This window comes from Lissotriton vulgaris, chromosome 6, assembly GCF_964263255.1.
Source record: "Lissotriton vulgaris chromosome 6, aLisVul1.2, whole genome shotgun sequence".
NCBI classification, from domain to species: domain Eukaryota; kingdom Metazoa; phylum Chordata; class Amphibia; order Caudata; family Salamandridae; genus Lissotriton; species Lissotriton vulgaris.
Genome location: NC_141694.1, coordinates 475,672,727 through 475,694,903, shown reverse-complemented (window position 1 = coordinate 475,694,903; position 22,177 = coordinate 475,672,727). Strand labels below are relative to the sequence as shown.

At 44.8% G+C, this 22,177-nt stretch overlaps 1 protein-coding gene across 3 annotated transcripts in view; it reads right to left on the bottom strand.

The window, feature by feature from the left end:
- ADGRB3 (adhesion G protein-coupled receptor B3) overlaps positions 1-22,177 on the bottom strand; it is a 1,725,994-nt gene that overhangs the window by 182,829 nt on the left and 1,520,988 nt on the right. For all 3 annotated transcript variants that reach the window (XM_086926462.1, XM_086926464.1, XM_086926463.1), the window contains exons 20-22: positions 12,813-12,963; positions 12,118-12,187; positions 1,939-2,005 (exon numbers count right to left, since the gene is read on the bottom strand). In XM_086926462.1, coding sequence (XP_086782588.1) covers positions 1,939-2,005; positions 12,118-12,187; positions 12,813-12,963 — 288 coding nt within the window. The remainder of the gene's footprint in view (positions 1-1,938; positions 2,006-12,117; positions 12,188-12,812; positions 12,964-22,177) is intronic.

Sequence of the window (22,177 nt, the reverse complement as noted above, 5' to 3'; positions counted from 1 at the left end):
TCCAAGGTTCTAGAATCTCCAAGCTGGTCCTTGAGAGGTTGGAACCACAATTCCCACAATGCACTTACAAATCCACTTAACGCACTCCAGGCAGGGTATTCTGGGTGGTGATAGTCCAGGTGAGCTCTGTTAACCTGCGGCTTGCCAGAAGTTCATTCTGTATTCCTCTTGAAGCAAGGTACATCCAAAGGGATGTAGTTCCAGCTCATGCAGCAGGCACAGTCAGTTAGAGATGCAGGGCCTGATGGTGCAAATCAAGTTTTCAGCTTGGCTGGCCTTCTTCTCTTAGTTTCAAGTAACAGATCTAAGGCTCTCCTCTTCTCACATATTTATCCAGTGTTCTCTTGGGTCATGCAGGAGACCCCTGTTGAATGAAGTGCAGGGCAACACCCAAGAGCATGACCACTTCCACCAAAGTGGGGTATAATCTTCTCCCAGGCAGCACTATTCCTCCAAAATTCAGAATGGCTGAAACCTCAGCAGAGGAGCAAGAACTAGGTAAACCAACCACCAGTATGGTTTATTTCCATAGCTCTTTCCCCCTACCATCTGCAAATCCCTGTCTTAAACCAGCCATCTGGTTGGGTAAGAGGGGCTGGGAGGTAGATAGACCTGGCATTCTCTGCTTCTTCTATTCCTCCGTTGACACTCATGCTTTATGACCCCTCTCCCTTGCTTTGGTATTCCTGTGTAGCAGAGCTCTCTTTAACAGATAGCCTCTGTCTGAGTGAGACACTTATCACTTCATCAAAACATCCTGGCCAATCCTGTTAACTCTGACCAATCAGGGGAGACAACAGGAAGGCTGAATTTGGGCTTACTGACAAGACGTCTTATAACTTCTTTTCTGCATATTTTAGGATAGATTCAACAATAGCATATTGTTGGATTTATCAATACTAATCTCCGAAGTCTTTGAATGATACTTTCTTTAATTCCTTGCAATAGTTATGCATTCATAACGTTTTCCATGCTGTCCTATAGAGCTAGTGCTCTACAATGGGAAAACTGCAATGGGCAATTTCTCCTCACCAGGGCATAAACACAATCTTTTATTAGGGCCTTGCTTATAGTTACCTGATCCCTCACCCCTAAGACACCTAGAGGAGACTTTACGGGTCCTGAAAAAGCACAAAATATTGTAGTTTACCACTTCTTAAGTGTAGCACAACCAGAGTCGAGTTTGGGCACAATTTACATTTAAAAGCAGTGCTGCAACACAGGGCTGCTTCTAAAATGACCTCAGGCTCTCAGCAGTGCACACATGCAAGTGCAGAAAGGCCTGCTAGCCTCTAAACTCCCATGCGGTATTTATATACTAGGGACTTATAAGTAGTTTTACTCCCCCCAGCCTCAATATCTACTAGGGACTTATAGGGTAGGTCATGCCGTTTATAAGTGTATCCTAATGTATAATGTAACATTACGTATGTGTGTATTTTCACTGTATTTTCAATAAAGGACTGGCCCTGTGCCTGGTCAGACAGAGCCCAGGGACAGTCAGAGTCACTTACCACTAGTCCCAGTCAGAAAAAAATGGGGGTGCACAGGGAAGACAGGGTGACTTTGCAATATAGAGAAATGTGTCTAGCAGAAAAAACAATAAATAAAGCACTCCATTAGTTCTTCATCTTTCCGGAATAGTTGGTTATGAGCTTTATCCATTGCAGTTGACTATGGACCTTCAATACATCAACAAAAACAAAAAAACATGTGCGCAGTGCCAATGTTCTACAAAGCACAGCTTTTCTTTGTGTAGTAAGTGGTTCCAAGTCAGTGATACCTCAGCCTCACTGGGTTGCTTTGATGTTTGCTTTAGAAGACATATTTCACAATGAAGGAGCAAGCACTGTACATTTTTCTCCTAAAATTAGAAACGTCTTTGATAAGCATTACATTAACATAATAACATTTTCAGGTAATTATTCTTGTGTTTACCAAAACAACAGCAGCAGCAGGGCCAACAAACGCATAAAGAAGCCCTCCTTCCAGAGACAGCCAGCAGCTGAAAAGCAAATTAAAAAGAAACGTTTTGTATGAAAGCAATATCACTGATGTGGACATGCAATACTAGTTACATCTACTTGTCGACATATTTCCGGTTTATGAGGGCACACTACTCTTAACACTCAACATCCTCATTCCTAGTGACCATTACATCTAGCTGGAGTAGGAGGGTTTCCACTTAATCAAAGACTTTGCTTTTCAAATTCCACTCCTGAGATGCAAGCATCCAATAAAAGCTACATCGTCAAACATATTTTCTACATTTTTGCCACTATCACTAAAGTATGGTTTAAAACAACTTTTAAATATCACAATTTGCTACCATCTATGTATTTGGTCCAGAAAAGGTGTCGCTGCTTAGCAGATCATGAAACGAAAATATCGAAGATGAAGGGTGACTAAATGTAGACAAAGTAGAAAGAATACATTAATGGGAGAGTCAGATGGCAACATTGACACATTTGGCAAAGTACACACATTTTTCCCCCAACCATTGCTTGTAAAGACCAGGAAAAAGGTCCATTATGTACATGAACAAATTCACAAATATAATATGTACATGTACAAACAGAGATGAATAAGCACAAACTGAGTTGCATTTATGAAGCATGTTCTCATCCAAAGTTTGCCCCAAGCTGTTCATGAAAGGGTGCCGCATGTGAAGATTCTGGGTATGTTCTTCATTTACAGAAGGATGTGCTGGAATATTTGCTTGGCACACGTTCTGTTGCCCGATAAATGTCCCGATTTTATGTCAGGGTTCCACAGGTTAAGTCGAAATGCAACTGTTAGAACTGGGGGTCTCTAGTTGGCAGAGGTAGGTACCACTGTCCAAATAGGGACCCTTGCTTCTAGTCAGGGTAAGGAGGAAACACTCTTTAGATAACCTCTGCTCACCCCCTTGGTGGCTTGGCACAAGCAGTCAGGCTTATCTAAAAGCAATGTGTAAAGTATTTGTACCAACACTCACAGTAACACAGTGAAAACCCCACAAACTGACTCCACACAGTTTATTTATTTTATTTATATATATTTTATAGAGCGCTTGGTTACACTAGCAACTGTGTCCCCGCGCTAGTTGCTGCAGCTGCTTCTATAGAGTCGAGGCATGATTGCAAGAGTGTCATTAGTCCGAGCACTTTTCTTTGGGGAACAGGACTGTTTTAAGATCTTTTCGGAAGATGAGCTCAGAGGTTTCCAGACGCAGCCTTTCTGGCAGCTTATTCCATATCCTAGCAGTCATGACTCTAAAGGATTTTCCACCCATTCTAGCTCTTTTAAATTTCGGGACCTGCACCTGTCTGGTGCCACAGGATCTTAGCTGGCAGGTAGGCTTGTACCGCTTCAGAAGGCTAAGCAGATACCTGGGGCCTTTCCCATTGAGGATACGGTGTCCGACACAGAGGGCCTTAAAAGTCACCCGTTCCCTAATCGGGAGCCAGTGAAGGGTCCTCAGTGCTTTTTGTGCTAATGCCCTTCTGGGCAGTTGTAGGATCAAGCGGGCAGCTGCATTTTGTATGCGTTGTAGTCTCAGGAAGCATTTTATGCTGGCCCCTAGATATAGTACATTTCCATAGTCCAGCCTGGATGTTATCAAGGCATGGACCAGGGTCTGGCGTACCGGCATGGGCATGAGGTCCAATGTTTTCCTAAGGACCCGTAGCATGCCAAAGCAAGTGCCTGCCACTTGTTTGGTCTGGTGGTCGAAGGATATGTTTTTATCTAGCCAGACGCCTAGGTTCTTCACTTGATTGCTGGGTGTAGGCAATTCACCCAGTTCGTCCGGCCACCAGGCTGAGGTCCACACTGATGGGGATTTGCCTACGATCAGTACCTCCATCTTATTCCCATTAAGTCGGAGGCAGTTGTCCGCCATCCACTTGGACAACTCCTGCAGGCAGATCGCAAACTTGGTGGCACATTGCTCCTCTGGTTGCTTCAAGGTCACAATCAGTTGCGTGTCGTCAGTGTACAACACTATCTCAACCCCAGATTTGTCATTGATCTCTCAGACTGGGGCCACATACAGATTTAATAAGGTGGGGCTGAGACTGGAGCCTTGTGGCACTCCCTGTTTGAGTTTTATTTCTTTGGACCTAAAAGGTCCCTGTGCGACCTGGAAGCTGCGGCCTGTTAAAAATGATTCCAACCACTCCCATGCTTTGCCTCTCACGCCTCACTTTTTAAGACACTGTAGCAGTGTGTGATGCGCTACAGTGTCAAAAGTGGTACAAAAGGGGGTGGTGATGGACGGAGCATCTGAATCAATCAAACACTAACACCCAGTCAAAAGATCTGGGTTTAATCCATCACCGTTCTTTAGCCCACTCTGCCACCCCAGTTCAGACATGTCTATATGCAAATCAGTCTTACCCTGTGCCTCATGGGAACAGTCCAGCCCGAACTGCCAAGCCATGTCTTTCCTGGACCGGAAACAAGCTTCAGAGGACCGGTTTCTGGCATTCCAGCCGTCTTCAGCCCGGCTTGCTTGAATCCAGTGGCAAAGTGAGCAAGGGACTCACGTCTGAGCATACCCTGCCACACTTATGGCGGCCAAAAGCGGTACAAAAGGGGGTGGTGATGGACGGAGCATCTGAATCAATCAAACACTAACACCCAGTCAAAAGATCTTGGTTTAATCCATCACCGTTCTTTAGCCCACTCTGCCACCCCAGTTCAGACATGGCTATATGCAAATCAGTGTGACCCTGTGCCTCATGGGAACAGTCCAGCCCGAACTACCAAGCCATGTCTTCCCTGGACCGGAAACAAGCTTCTGAGGACCGGTTTCTGGCATTCCAGCCGTCTTCAGCCCGGCTTGCTTGAATCCAGTGGCAAAGTGAGCAAGGGACTCACGTTTGAGCATACCCTGCCACACTTATGGCGGCCAAAAGCGGTACAAAAGGGGGTGGTGATGGACGGAGCATTTGAATCAATCAAACACTAACACCCAGTCAAAAGATCTTGGTTTAATCCATCACCGTTCTTTAGCCCACTCTGCCACCCCAGTTCAGACATGGCTATATGCAAATCAGTGTGACCCTGTGCCTCATGGGAACAGTCCAGCCCGAACTACCAAGCCATGTCTTCCCTGGACCGGAAACAAGCTTCCGAGGACCGGTTTCTGGCATTCCAGCCGTCTTCAGCCCGGCTTGCTTGAATCCAGTGGCAAAGTGAGCAAGGGACTCACGTCTGAGCATACCCTGCCACACTTATGGCGGCCAAAAGCGGTACAAAAGGGGGTGGTGATGGACGGAGCATCTGAATCAATCAAACACTAACACCCAGTCAAAAGATCTGGGTTTAATCCATCATCGTTCTTTAGCCCACTCTGCCACCCCAGTTCAGACATGGCTATATGCAAATCAGTCTGACCCTGTGCCTCATGGGAACAGTCCAGCCAGAACTGCCAAGCCATGTCTTCCCTGGACCGGAAACAAGCTTCCGAGGATATTTGCATATAGCCAGTGTCTAACCCAGGGTGGTGTGGAGTGCAAAAAAACGATGGATTTAGGCCCAGATCCTTGTACTGGGGTGAATGTATGACATTGTTCTACATTCTGTCCATCAACTGTGTTTTTTGCAATTTTCACCCCAAGTGTGCTGGGTATACTCAGACGTGAGTCCCAGGCTCTCCACACCACTGGAGTCAAGCTATCCAGGCTGATGAAGGCTGATAGCCAGAAACCGGTCCTTGGATGCTTGATTCCGGTCTGGGAAAGACATGGCTTGGTAGTTCGGACTGGACTGTTCCCATGAGGCACAGGGTCAGAGCTGATTTGCATATAGCCAGTGTCTAACCCAGGGTGGTGTGGAGTGCAAAAAAACGATGGATTTAGGCCCAGATCCTTGTACTGGGGTGAATGTATGACATTGTTCCACATTCTGTCCATCAACTGTGTTTTTTGCAATTTTCACCCCACAGTGTCAAAAGCGGCACTGAGATCGAGGAGAATCAGTGCCGCTGTTTGGCCTTCATCTGCATATCTTCGTTGGGCTTCCGTTGAAGACAGCAGGGCCGACTCAGTTGAGTGAAAGGCGCTGAATCCCGACTGTGAGGGGTGGAGCAGTCCATTAGTCTCAGCAAAAGCAGAGAGTTGTTTATTGACTGCTTTCTCGGCAATCTTGGCAAAGTACGGGAGAAGGGAGATGGGCCGTAGATTTTCCAGTTTCGCTAAACTAATGTTAGGTTTTTTTCTCAGCGGAAGGACTATTGCTTTCTTCCATGAGATAGGAAAGAGCAAGTAAGTGACTAATATAGGGCTCCAGAGTGGGTATGCTGCCATAGAGTCTTTTTGGAGGCGCTGGATCACTCGGTGATCCTGATTTAATGCTTCCTGCTATGTGGCATATTATTTCCCGTGAAGCTACTAGAAATGCCGAGAGGCAATTTCTATCCTGTGTAGTCAAGGGAATTTCCGCCCTCCCATCACCTACTCTAGCTGCCTCCGGAAAAGCAGCGTAGATTTTATCTACTTTGCTGGCAAAGAACTCTGCAACTTGATTGCAGGCTTTGACTGATCCATTTATAGGGGCTGCTGGGGGGGCGAGATCTGCTAGTTCCCTATATACTAGAAACATTTCCTTCATGGAGTTGTCGGCATCCCTGATTCTAGTACAATAATAGGTTTTTCTAGTTTTCCGGAAAAGGGCGTGATATTCCTTTAAGCCCTTCTTATATTCAGCTCTCTCTGTCTCAGAGAAACACCTCCGCCATTTTCTCTCTAAGCTTTTACATTTCGCTTTTTGTCCTCGCTGTTCAGTGTTGAACCAGGGGGCAGATTTGGATTTCCTCACCGGAGCATTCCGAGTCCAAGGCGCTGTGTAGTCTAGCGCCTTTTGGATTTGCATGTCTAATGCTTCGCAGGCGGAATCTATTCCCTCACCCTCAGGAGGGCCTCCCGATATTATTATTTTATTGAATGTCTCTGTGGAAAACTTTGCCTATTTCCTGCATTTATTTAAGGTACCGGTCCCATTCTGAGGTCCATTGTCCGGGACCGCTACACGAAAAGAGACTAGGAAATGGTCTGACCAAATCACAGGAGTTGGGGGCGCTACGGTTAGGGTGTCACAGTTAGCGTAGATAGGGTCCAGAAGATGAAATTGGCAATGAGTGGGCATTTCTGATTTTAGCAGCATCTGTATGCCTGCCAGCTCTTGTCTAATTTCCTAAGCTTCCGCGTTCAAAGGGTCGTCAAAATGATAGTTTAAGTCCCCTAGGAGGAGGAGTCTCTCATATTTGAGGGCAGAAAGCGTGAGGGTTTCCATCAGTTGAGTAGCAAAACTGGCTCCAGGCCCAGGGGGATGATATATTAAAAATCCCGAGACAGTACCCCTGGGGCACTGAGATGGAGAAGAACCCCGTCTCGCTGTTTGCAATATCCATCTCTTCTAGGGTGCAGGCCAGATCTTGTTTGTGTATTATCGCGATTCCTCCCCCCTTCCCATTCTTCCTGTCTATTCTCTTTATATAATATCCCGGTGGGAGGGCAGCCCGCACATCTGGTGCCGATGTGGTGTTATGCCACATCTCCGTAAGGAATAGTGCATCCACCTGATCGTCCGTCAGGTAGTCATATATTTCCATCTTATGTTTCCCTAGGGAACGGCAGTTTAAAAGGGCGAGATTTAATATCTTTCCCTTACACCTAGACCCAAGTTGTCTCTTGACGGTGAAGGGACAGTGCTCACATTTTTTGTCTCCATTCTTAATGATTATGCTGTGTAGACAGGTGTTGTCTATGAGAGGACATAAGTTTCTCAGCTCTAGGGAGCTATAGTGTTTTTGGAAACTGAAACCCACAGGGGTTCCTGCCCCTGGCCCCGGTCGGTCACGGGCGGGCACAGACGGGCTTGCCATTGGCGCGCCTTCGGCACGCTTCCGGCGCGCTGGCTGCGCCCGACCGCTGCGCCTCCGACCAAGGTCAGGCATTTAAGGTGGAAGTGGAAGAGGGTGGGAGGGGCCAGGCAGCTGGAGCGCTCCCCTTACACCTCCCCCAAGATGGCGGCTGTTTGCTCGGTTTCTGGCCCGTAGCAGCACCTTAATCGGCTGCGGGGGTCTATGGGCACCGGGTGTGAATCGCGTGCACAAGTAAGTAACCAACAGTTTTAAAAAGCTAAAAGTCCCAAAATCGACAATCAGCCAACACAATAATTAAAACAATGTGCCTCTTTACCTCCCGGCTTTCCGCCTCAAGAGGGAAGAGTTTTCAAGCATAACACTGCGCAAAATAGATGACGTTTTTATATGCTTGCCAGAGGGCAGGAGGGGCCAGGCAGCTGGAGCGCTCCCCTTACACCTCCCCCAAGATTGCAGCTGTTTGCTCGGTTTCTGCCCCGTAGCAGCACCTTAATCGGCTGCGGGGGGTCAGCAAAGGTCTCTGGGCACCAGGTGTGAATCGCGTGCACAAGTAAGTAACCAACAGTTTTAAAAAGCTAAAAGTCCCAAAATCGACAATCAGCCAACACAATAATTAAAACAACGTGCCTCTTTACCTCCCGGATTTCCGCCTCAAGAGGGAAGAGTTTTCAAGCTAGTTTAGAAAAATAAAGGTATTTAATCTAAACTACACAAGACCAAAACGATAAAATCCAACATACACAGTTCAAGACTATGGTTGCAAAAGAGTTCTTAAGGTTGTGATTAAAATAATCCACAGTTGCGAGAAAAGCTCACAGTTGGGTCACGTTTAGCCAACAGTACCTTTTAAATGCGACAAAGTTCCAAAGCAGAAGCTGGTGCAGTGGAAAACAAGTGATGCGTTGCTCCTGAGACCCTGTGAGGCGATGCGACAACCCCGCTGCAGCAGGAAGCGTGTTGCGACGAATTTGGTCTCTATGGGGAGGAAGGTGATGACTTGTATGGATTCCGGTGCGTAGGGTCCGTAGGAAGTTTACTCTCGCAAAGGCACGATGCGATGATTTGTAAGGGCTGAGGTGATCTCCGGGGCAACGATGCGCGGACCAGCGGTGATCTTCCTCTCGCAGCTCCTCGATGCGATGGCTCTGCGACGACACTTGCAGTGACTTGATGCGGTCCGCAAGCAAGCGGTGCAGCGATCTCACCCAGCGACAACAGGCTCTGTGACGACACTCTCAGCGATGGTAATCTTCCCACACCGGTCTGGTGCATCCGAAAAATGAAGGATGCGACGGCTCTGGCAGCGGCAACAGGCGCTCCGACGATCTGGACCTTCGTTGTGGCGGGAATTTCCTCTCACTGTCGGGGATGCGCTCCGCAAGCGAGCGATGCGACAAAACTTGCAAAAAGTCTTTAAAAGCTTGTTTTCCAGCTTCCTAACACAGGTACAACTTCCAGAGGTACCACACATAGGCCACACACTCCAGGAAGGACCAAAACTCTCTCAGCAGAGTTCAGGGAAGCTGGGGGTGAAGTATTTTTTTTTCCTGGGACTTCATAACAGGGAGCCACCTCTCTCTCAGGCCCTTGGAGATTCCTTCAAGCAAGGGGACACAGCACAAAGCAAAGTCCTTCCCCTCTGCTTGGCAGCAAAGCAACAGCAGGTCAGTCCAGCAGAGCAACAGAAGGACAGTCTTCCTTCTTCAGTTTCAGCTTTCTCCTTGGCAGAGGTCCCTTCTTGATTCCAGGATGATCTAATTTTCTGTAGCCAGGGGTCCTGTACTTATACCCCTAAAAGTATTTGTTCCCTTTGTGCAGGAGGGCTCTGAGCCCGGTCTGAACCAGTTCTGGGTGTTCCTTGAGCACTTTGTTTTTCCTGGCTTCTCCTTTCCTTTCAGAGTGACGGGCAGGGTCATCAGCCGCCCAGCAGGAGGTGGAGCCAGCTTTGTGGAAGGCAGGCACAGCCCTATTCAGGCCCAGGTGCTATCTCCTCCCACCACTCAAGTTGCAAATGCAATCATTCAGCCTAGGGCTGACCCACCCAGCCTCCTGGGGGCTCCCCAGCCCCTGTCACTCTCAAACCAGATAGACAATTCACAAACAGGCCAAGGCACACAGAAGGGTCAGACAAGAGAACAGCTACTTTCTAAAAGTGCTGTTCTCAAACACAGTATTTAAAAACAACCTTTCCTAAAAGATGTGATATTAAATTCTGAATTCAGGGATATCAGACTTTTATGTCCTATCTTGTTCCTATGGGAAGATATGCTGGTAGCCACTGTAGCCAGCATCCCCCATGATAGCCCATGGAGCAAGATAGCCTTGTAGCAGTGAAAAACGAAAATGGCTGTAATTCACTACCAGAGCACGTCACCTGCACAAGTACATGCTCTACCTTTCACATAAACTGCACCCTTCCCAAGGGGGTACCTTGGGCCTTCCATAGGGGTGACCAATGTGCACAGAAAGGGAAGGGTTACGCCTGGTCAGTGGGGACACTGACCAGGAGGACATGGCAGTTCACAGACTGCACACAGGCACTGCGGTGGCAGGCCTGAAGCACCATTTTAGGGCTACTCATGTGGGTGGCACAATCAGTGCTGCAGGCCCAATAGTAGCATATGTCATCACCAGCCCTGGCACACCCAGTGCACTTTACTAGGGACTTCTTGGTGATACAAATATGCCAATCATGTATATCCAATCACAATAACAATTTACACAGGGAGCACTTACACTCTGACACTGATCAGCAGTGGCAGAGTGTACAAAGCATCTAAACCAGCAAAAACGAAATCCAGCACAGCATCAAAAATACAGGAGGTAGAGGCAAAAAGATAGGGGGAAACCAAGCCAAGGATGCCAGGTCTAACAGCAACTAAACATGTTTTCTATCTCCATGGCAGAAATTGTACTCCATCACTCATAAAACTCATTAATGGTGGAGCACTATGCACACATAGCTCATTGGAATTTCTGCTCCTTTATTATGCATAGAGTGCCCATCCAAGTATAGGAGAGCAGAATCTGCACTTACTGGCCGGCCCCTCTATTGTCTGCAGATCAGCATCTGCAGGCTTGAATTCTGTGTCCACAAGTCAGCGAGGGTAAAATGTGCTTCATAATGCAGCAATTCTAACTGAATGCAGCTGGGCCACTGTATGGGCCACAGTATCTTCATACTTATAAAGTAAAATAGTTCCAGATTCTGGGTGCTCTAACTTTCAGAGGGAGCTTGAATACACTGCAGAATACATCAGAATATATCAAACTGTCTTACATCCTATAACATCTAATCAGCTGAAGTCCACTGGAAGAATCATTTTCACAAGTCAACTAGAAGCTGTGCAAAGTGGATTGTATTCTATGAAATGCCCAGAATATAATTATATTTAATGGCCCTAAACATATGATTTAGAAGACCACTCTTTGAAGCTCTTGCCAGACTTCTTTGGCTGGCCCCAGGAACGTTGTAGAGGTAGTATCTTTTATGAACACTCTATTGGGGCGACTAATACATCCTACAAAGTTATGCCCTAATAATGCAAAATGATAGCGGTGCCATTATGGAGAAAATTAATCAGCTGAAAATCTCATTATGAATTCACTATCATTGTAACATTATTTTTTTCAATCCATTAAAATCTTTGCAGTACCTATGAGGCTCCATGTATTAGCACTAATACAACTCCTACATACATTTAAAAAAAAATAATTTTCTAAAGTAAAAACTTTGCTAATATTTCCCATGGAATAATGACAATTAGAACGTGAACCACTATCTAAAATTTACATTTTCCGATTCTGGATACATATTGAGACAGAGGAAGAGTCTTCTATCTCATGTAACTTTCTAAACCGGTAGCAAGCACATGAACCTATTATTTATCTGATGCACTTGCCTTTATTTTAAAGTTAGCCGAAAGATTTATGGTTCATACGGACGTTTTTGTTCATATCATTATGTAGATCAAACCAACACTCATTTGGGATCAGTGGAGAAGAACCATTTGCTTTTTGCGATGCCTGATATTTGCCTCACACCTCCTCAAACCTACACACACCACTCAGTCAGTGATGCTTTGTGGGACTGACAATTGAAGTGAGGCTGGAATTGACATCAGTCCAAACAATTTGAAATAAAGAAACAACAATGGAAGAGTGAAGGGTGTTTGTTATAACAACGCTCGACCACACCACGAAGGAAATGCCAGTGCTCACCACTCCAGCAAGGTGCAGTGACTTACTAGTTTGGGGTTCCATATCCTTTGGCCTTGGTAAAACCCATTGATATGGCAACAACTAATGCCGGTAATCCTGCAAAGAGAGAACAAATGCCGCTGTTGTTATCAAGGCGTAGACACTAACTTAATGTTCATATCTGAAATGAAATGTCAGACTAAACTACACGAATCGAAAAGAATTCCAATTTTCTACTGAATGAATCATTACACAAAGAACAGCGCTACTGCAAGGCTCTTCTTTTTGAAGAACTGTTGCGACAGCTGGGCTTTCAGAGAGGCAAGCATTGCTTTTTTTGTTGCTAGGCAACTAGTATATCTCCCCTTGCCTGAAATGAATTCTAATACAGCGACGACATTTTATGTTCAAGGAGGCATGCACTTTTAAGCTCACTGTTTTACAACGGACATCCACTTTAAAAACCATTTTGAAAACATGTGCCTATACATTCTAATAAGAAATGGCTATTACGTAGAACGGAAATGCACTAATGTATAATATTTGTCAAAATCAATTAAATAATTCGTCAACATCCTCTTTGGTTTACATCCGAAGTGCTCTGCTGCACTAAGGTTCTTGCAGTGGCGCGTTCTTTCTGCCTTGCAGAACTACTCAAACAAAAATCTCTGGTATTTAAATTTCCCCTGCCCATTAGAGAGCCCCACTCAGAGATTTAAATAACTCTTATTTATTGACTCACCCCATCCAAGGCACAAGAAGCGTTTCCTTATGAGCCGCGTTCGGATTTTTCCAGTGACAGCCATGTATGACTGCCAGGCTTCTGTCAGGACCCAGCAGAATGAAGCCAGAAAAAAGAAGTGTAGAAACGCTGTGGTCATGGTGCAGATGTTCTGTGAAAAGACACAAGAAAAGCGCATTGGCATTAGGATTCAAGTGAGCTGTTGTCATGCCCATACTGCTTCTTTATTCTTAGCATTTGGCTTTTACTAATGATACATTCACTTATATTTCATTGCAAACGTATTACTTCACAACTCGGGGGAGTCCATTTATTTAGAACCACGTGCCTCATGTTGGATTTGGCACCTGTTCAATTCTGCCCTTTCTACATTTGTTTCCCTCTTGCACAAAGTTACCAGCAGGGGGGTGTATGGGGGGGGGCAAAATGAAATCAGTGCAGCTTCACAGCTCTCTGCATAATGTGATAGGGCCCCAGACTCGAAGTGTGGGGCTAAGAGTGTTCCATTTGGTGTGAGAGAGACCTTCAGGTTAGTTCTGTTCCTCCCGTAAGGGACTCTAGGTGTACGTACTTCTGTACTGCATTTCAATCGCACTCATTATGTACAACAACATTTCGATGGTCCTATTCGTTTAACGCCCCAGCCCTTCTTTTATGAAAACGTTATATTTTGATATTTTATGGGGGTAAAACTATCTTGAAAAATAATGATTGCGACTTTTGCACATTTGCCCTTTACCGTCGTGCTGCAGACAAAGTGACACAATGCACATACTAATATTCTTCTCATACAATATTACCCCCAAGACGATTATTTCCCCAAAATAAAAAGAAGTAGCTCAATCACAACCAAGAGATACAGTAGTCATACCCTTGGCTGAAAGTGCTATGGTCATTTGACTGGACATTTTGAGGCAGGCAGCCACTACCACAAAGAGATGCTGATCTTTTGATTGGCCATAAAGCATTGTTTATCACTTTGCACTCTGAACTCAAATGGTTAAAACTCTGATACCATTTACATGTCAAATGCTAATTAGTTCTCGAAAGACAGAGAGTCTCAGCTAAATAATCATTTACCAACAAAAAAGACACACAACAGCCCATACCCCTGGCACGGGTTAAAGAATTACCCCCTCCAGTGTGCCACTAAGCTGAATAACATAAAAGGTTTCACCAAAAGTGTAACTTTGTTTAATTTTTTGCTTTATTTCCATACAGCAGGAAAACACAGATATGTATATTACCTACTGGCAATCACCAATAGTATTTTTTTTACTTGCCTATATCTTTGGCGCAGGTTTACGAATCTTCAAAACATTTTGCCATAAAAAGTGCCCCTGTAATTCTTCTTGGTATTGAAAGTTTCAGGATGATCCATCAACAGGGGGCAGAGAGAAAGGGAGTGCAACAAAACGCGCTTTTCCAATATTAATTCACTTAGGAGTTTTAGACACGATTACAGCACGAACTGCTGAATGGAATTTCACCAAATTTGGCAGAAAGGTTGACATTGGTCCAGAGAAGTGTTATTTTCTGATCTGGTGTAAATTCGGTCTGTAGTTTTGGAAATATGGAAAATTTATATCTTTATATATAGGTACGCAGATCCTCCTAGGATTTGACACTCCCCATGCTGAAGTTTGATTGACTGCCAACACTTCAACCAAGTGTTGATAGTCATTTTGGGATGTGGCCTCGGCTGAATTTTAACAAGCTTATGTGGTCATTATATGCAGATGTATACAACTCTGACGATGTAGCCTTTCTTATGTGTCTATATGCATTTGTCCAATTAGAATGCAGTGATGGATTCTAATGCTTTCGCTTCAGATGAGTCCCACAAAAAATGTAAAAATAAAGAGAAGGGGCAGGGTAGGAATACCCTGACCCCCTAGGCCTCTTGGAGGGGGTCCTGCAGGACAGAAAAAGCATGAGCCATGTAGGATATACAGCTTTCACCCAAAAAACAGGAAGCGTTGACTCCTGCGCTCCTTTACTAATAGGCCACCAGGTGGGCCAGGTCCCACAAGCTTGAGCACGTATATAAAGAAGGCGGGAGCATGTGGTCCCCCTCCTTTGATTTATCTAACCCCTGGAGCCCACCAGCTCCCCGTGAAACTTTAAAATATGCATGCAGGCAGGCCCGCTGGGCCCCCCTGCGGCCCCAGGGACCACCACCTCTCTGGGACACTATACAAATATGTATGCAGGTGGGCCTGCAGGGCCTGCCTGCTCCCCAGGAGGTCCACCTCCCAGGGGCAAATCATAATAAATTAATACGGGACCCCCTGCAGCCCCGGGGACCACCATCTCCCAGAGACACAAAAAAATATATATGCAGGTGCAACTTAAATTAACGTGGGGGCCTGCACAGCCCTCTGCAGCTCCTGGGACTGCCACCTCCCTGGGACTGAAATAAATTAATGTAGGGGGTCTGTCGCTGCCCCCCAGCTCCGGGGATCACCACCTCCCAGGAGTACAATTGTACAATGGAGGGGAGCCATGCGGCCCCCATTATGGAGGCATCTTTGACCCTGGAGAACCAGACCCCCCAGGGCCGGATTCTGCTACCTCCAAAGGTGCCCTCCATCAGGAGGTAGCTGTTTGCTTTTGCTGGGTGAGAGCCAACAGCTCCCACCAAGCAAACGCAAACATAATTCTGCTTTTTGCAAGTTGAAGCTGTCAAACAGCTCCAACTTGCTGACAGCTGAGTTTTCATATACGTGCAGGGAAACTGATGAACAATTGCTCCTACAGACAGGGAGCTACCTTTTAGCAGCCCCCTGTCTGTCAGAGCAATGCTGGCTCCTGCAGGAGCTGGGGAGCCGGCTGGGAGTGGGGGGGGGTGGTTGCGGGGGGCTTGAGGCTCCCACAGTGGTTCCATTGCACACTGGGTGGCCCCATGGCTGGACCCCAGGGTTGGTGTCCATGGTGCCAAAATCGGAGATGCCATTGACCATGTTATGAGTTATATAATATGTGAGGTCATAAGCAGTGCATTGCGGGGGCATAAGTTATAGTTAGCTGAGGTAACTATAACTGCAAAATTTCTCCAAAACACGTCTAATGCTGTATAAGCTTTTTCTTCCATGCTGAATAAACACTACAACACAGCTCGGAGTGCCATTCTTTAATGGAAAATGTGCTATGGAAGTTGCTTGAATTCATATACGCCCAGGCACGGGTGTCCAACAAGCACCCCTGGTGATCTGGTTGCTTGTCTTCTATACACATTGGATGGAGGATACACACACACACACACGCACACACACGCACGCACACACACACACACGTAGATCTTACCTGCTGGGAGTCATCAGAAGGTAGTCATAGTAAGGACCTAGTTTCTATAGGAAAACCGTTTTTTATTTTGTTAATAACTTTGGCACCATTTGGCAAATGTTCACAAAATTTTGAAACTAGTTTTCCACTAACTTCATCTGCTGTTTGGAAAGTTACAAAGTGATCCATCAAGTGGGGCTGACAAAAAAGGCCCAATGCAATTTCCTATTGGGATTTTAGAAATGATTACAGCCCGAACCGCTGAACGGAATTATACTAAATTTTGCAGAAAGCTAGATCATGCTCCAGAAAGAGTGCTTTCTGTAAATTTGTGTAAATCTGTTCAGTAGTTGTGTAGGTATTAAAGAATAAATATTTATGCCTATCTAGAGACCCGGATCCATGTGCCAACAGAAATGCTGTGATTGACTGGCCGCAACCTAGGAGAAAGGTAGCGTCTGCCATTTTACCAATCGGGGTACGGTTCCTGGTGGGGAATAAAGTACAAATAGGATATAAGGGGTCATAATAGAAGTATTCTGACCACATGGGATTGATGGAGGGGGTCTGTGAGGGACCCCTTGTTGGGAAGAAATTGTGGAAAAATTATTTTTTGCGCACAATGGATCTGTGGATCCACCGTGGAGCTCAGCGTGGCCCAATGTGAATTCACAGCAAATCTGCATCCGCGACAGATCCAGATCCCAATTAAGAAAATAAACAGACCCACCGACAGACCCACTCACACACACTCTCACACCCCCACAACCCCACTCACACACCCACACACATCCATACACCCACTCAGACACCCACACACAAACCCATACAGTCACTCACACACCCATATGGTCACTGATGCATCCACTTATAGACCCAGAAAACCACTAATACATCAACTCACAGACCAACGCAGGCACCCACACACTGACTCACACAGCCACCTGTAGTGCATGCATGGGTTGGCCACAGGGTCTGGCCCCAGGCTGGGTCCTGAAGCCAACCCCTCTCCTCGCATGGCTTAAGGCCGTGCATGGGTGCGGTTTAAACAATGTATGGTAAGTAAATAGTATTTTGCATTAAAAAAACTATAACATCACTGAAAAATACAAAGGCTACAGGGTCGTTATAGTTGATTCAGATTTTACACACACAAAACCATCTAAATTTAGTAGTTAAAGTTATAGGTATCTCAGGTAACAATAACTCGCACCCTCGCCATGCACTGCTTCTTACCCAACATGTTACATCACTCATGTCATCTTCCATGAGATTATTGATCATATTACTCCAACACTTGCAGTTGAATTATTGATGAGAACATTTGTTATAATATTCCATTACAGTGATATCCTAGAAAGCAAAATGCATATGTTTTTGATGTTCATCTTATGAAATTATACTTTTATGAGAGCTCTAAGGACTAGTTTTAAACCTTTTTTCACACATAGTACAAATAAAATAATTACGTTTCCTAATTGCCTGTATCTTGAACTTTTTTCATACAGTCCTTGGAAGATAATTACAGGGATTACCTTTTTTCCTTTTGCACTTTGAAACAATCAGATGACAGCAGTATGCCCTACATTGCTTCTATTTCTTGGTAATGCTGAGCTATAGGGGCAAGCTGTAATCCAAGGCACCTGGGTTTGTGATTCATAATCACAAAAATCAGCAGATACATTTGTAGTTCAGCCGGACCATTTTTTCAAAGTTTAGGGTCTGATTAGGTAGTAGGTTGAACCGCATACTGAAAGGCCATCAGTGGTGGTCTGACTGCCGGCAGGCCTTCGGTCTGACCTCCAGATTACAATTCCAGAGGTCCAACCCACAGCAGTCGGAGAGAAGATCACCGCCTCTGTTAGAATCTGAGATCCCGACGGGGCGGCGGTTGGAGTCATGTCCCTGAATTGCGGGAGTGCAGAGGCAAGGACCGCTGTCAGTATTTTGATAGCTCTTTGAGACAACCTATTCATGATGGGAAGACCGCCATGTAAAGGCATTTGGAAAGGGAAATGGGGCTCCCAAACAGGGCCCCGTTCATCGTGGGCCACTGTAGTACCCCACTAACCTCCATGCACTGTGTTCCCTGCACGACATGGTGCATGGCACATGGTTCATGGACATGAGGAGGTGTTCCGAAACATAGTGGCTTTTGCTGCACCCCTTTTCCTTGACTGCAGCACAAGTCGCGGTGATACGGAGCACTTACCCACTTCCAGTGCAGTGGTATTATCAAAATACGGCACAGAATCTCGACCTCTGTTCATCATTTCCTCTCTTAGTTCACAGCAAACTTTCCCTATGAAGTGTTGGAACTGGTGCTTCCTCCTGCTAGGATGGAGCAATAATTTCAAGGACATCTCAGAGAATCAAGGGTAGTCGTTAGTTTTGGTATCAGGAGTCTACGAAGAAACTTGCCTTATGATAAGTCAGCTGAAATCACTCATGCCTTCCTACTGCCAGAGGACAAGTCCTTCTTTTCTCAGAGGATTGTCCGCACCAGGCCAGCCAAGGTTCTAATCCATTTTTCTCCCAGGCAGTACAAAGTACTCTATCTCACAGTAAAATTTCCCCAACATATACCAGCAATCTATTTTCAGCCCTTATTTAGATTTTTGAAACTCGGTGAAATGTAGATTTAAATCATTACTCTAGCTTTTTTATCATTCATTGATGCAGAAAATGTATTGTATTTTTGTCTCTGCCACTTCCTGGAAAATGCAGCTTTATCTACACAGAAAAAACAGCTTTTGGGTAATTATTGACTGTGAGTCCATATTACTTCGATATGTAGTATAGAATATTTCTTATTTATTAATCACCTTGTCCTGTAGGCTTACAAGGCATACTTTAGAAATAACCTAGCAAGTATAAAATTAGGCTTTTCTAAACGGTAGAGGCACTGTCACTGGCATGTGCCACTGCAGTACTCGGAATCTGAAGGCAAACTGGAGCACAATTTGTCCCATCAGGACATACATGTTCGACGTGCATGTGGATGGTGTAAATACAGACTGTTGCCACATATAATGTTTATCTTTCATGTGACTGGGGCAATTTCTACACCAATTTACAATGCCCTAAATGAAAGGTAAATATACTAGATGGGAGAAATCAATTTGACAGTACAGATTTGGGGACACAGTACGTGCTCTGTGGCATTTAATAGCAGTGTGACAGTGGAGAGTCAAAATACCAGCAACAATAGGTTTCATGAAAAGACGAAAAATCTGGGATGCCCATGCTGAAAAGATGAATATGCAACACCTACAATTCAATGTGAAATTATAGAGAAATATGTATTTGAGTTCCAGGAGATGATCAGATACAACACTCCCCTGCTCAACTACCAGTTGGATTCAGGCCACAATGCAGGACAGGAACAGCCACCACAAGTTCTTTAAATACACTCATATGATATGCAGCAATGCTGGCAACTTTCCTGGTCTATTTTGATCTCTTTGAGCTATTCAACACAAACTATCACATAGCACCCCAAACATCCTCTCATCCCACAATGGACGTCTATGGAATTGTCATGCAATTGTTACATTTCTTACATGTAGAACAGAATAGATCTATTCCATGTGGGCTCCTTCGTGTTTAAAACCACCCTATCTCCTGTAAAATCCCCAAGTCTTCAAAATTTACTTTGTAATCTTCAACCTCCACATATAGTCTTTCTGAGTTTTGGTAGCTGGCAAAACTATCAGTTTATGATTAACATGATACATAGCTGTGTCTGGCAATGTTAACCGGCCTTGAGATGAATTGGTTGAACGACTGCCTTACTACAAATTTTGCTTGGATAACACAATTCAAACTAATTCTCAACATCACTGAATTTTCCCTTATTTCCAAAGACAGAAGACACCATCCAGTACCGAATTAGCTCTTAAAGATTAACCTGGACAATTATTCTCCATGACTAAACAGTTGTGCATAGCCCATGGGCTCCTACATTGGCGGCAACATTAACTGCAACTCCCACATTGCAAACAAAATACAGAAAATCTTACACTTGCTGAAGTTGTTCCCTCCGGGTAAGTCCTTTTACAGAAGCTAACTTCAGAACACCAATACACAAGCAGGTAGTATCCCATGTCGACATGGGCAGTACCTCGCTGGCTGTAATCCCAGGTACCGGCCTGACACCATGGAAGATTGTTCTACTTGAAACAACTCAAATCACAAATATGACAGAATTGCTATCACACTCAGAGAACTTCAATGGCTCTCTTTGTTCACATACATCACATTCAAGGCTTGCTGTATAATCTACAAGTCTTTTAATAACAACCTTCCCTCCTTACCTTGCAACTATGATCAAGGCGATGCTGCACTATCATCTTCCAAATGCAAAAGGGGACGATGGAATATATAAGACCCTATGCCGGATCCTGCTACATACCAGGAGTATGAAGCATCTTTCTACTCCAGATCTGTCACATAACATCACTGTCCTTTTCAGGCAGTAGTTGAAGTCTCATCCCTTAGCAACATCTCCTCACCTTATTGTCTCCGACTGACATTCCCCCTGAAGTGCCTCACATTTAAGCCAGCCTCATCTCTCTCATCTCTGCCCATGTGCTCCCCCAGGGCCCTCATCCGATTCCCCTCAACCCTGTGGGTATTGCGGGTATTTCTTCAACACCCTCTTTCTCAACCACACGTGTCCTGTAACCCCTCACCCACATATACTGCAAATGTGTCTTCTGTATCATACTTTATTGCATGGTAGCTAATCCTATGTTTTATAAACAGCATACACACCTCCATTCATATTTACAATGTAATGCTACGAATACATTAATGTTACTGTCGTTTATCCCTAGTAAAGCCCCTATTGTCCTATTCAGTAGATGTCAGCAATAGAAAGACCCAGGAATAATAACTTGCTTCATTACCCAATTTAATGGTACACAATTTGTCAAGCTCAGCAGTAGGAAAGCCAAAGCTAGTCAGATTGGGATGAATAATTGTGAGCTGCAGGTCAGACCAGGTGTCAGCAGTGAATGTTTAACTCAAGTGCAAATTGAATCTGTAAATGATATCTGAACTTCAGCAACTATGAGATTTTCCCTAATGCAGTTATCAGAAGCTGTGGTTATATTTTATCATAAAATTTCACTCTTTCTTAGAAAGTATTCATTGGATGCAGTACTAGAAGATTGTGCTTCCATCATGTACTTGCCCACAGTTTCTGAAAGTGGTATTCCCTTTTAGGAAGTGCATCGCAACAAAGCACCCGCATAATTATGTAATGACGCATCCTGGGCAGATAATAAGGAATCCAGAAGCTTCAGATGTGGCTATAATGATTTGGTCACCGAGTTGCTGCTAGGCGATTCTGTAAAACTGTACCTGTCATCTATATGTGAATCATCCACATCATTTTCAAGGATATCCGGGTGGTTTGTGACTCTGCTGCTTTAAGGGTCACTCCAATGTCTTTTTGCCTGTGCCCTGAGACTGGAATATGCTCATGCAATCAGTATTAGCTGTCATATTTATTGTTTTTCAATTGGTGTGCATGAATGAATAGAAGCGAATGTGTAAAGAAAGTAAGAGGGAATACACTTTTTGAAAGTTATAGATGCAGGCTTTCTTTCGACATGTGCGACAACGTGCAAATGATACACCTGGAAGGGAATTTATGTCCCAGAATGTGGAGCATATGTGAGCTCCAAGGAGACAGGGGCAATAATGGAGTGACACACAGCTGTTTCATTCACACCTGTGCTAAGGTTACTACCCTTCGGTAATAGATTGAATCATTTGAGAGCAGTGACTCCTCAATTAATGACCGTCCTACACAATAATAACCCTAGCTTTGGGCATTGGTCATATTACCAGCAATAAGTCAACCACTTCTAGAACTATAGAATTATAAAAACAATGGCCAAAACCATACGATAAAACACAAGCCTCTGCATCGAAATATTGGAATGATAAATATAGGGCCAGGACAAGTCTGGGGAGAATTGCGCTCTTTAAAAAAACACTCCATCATCATCATATAGACACACAATAATGGTATCAGTATATGGATACCATGAAACAGTCTTACCTTAAGA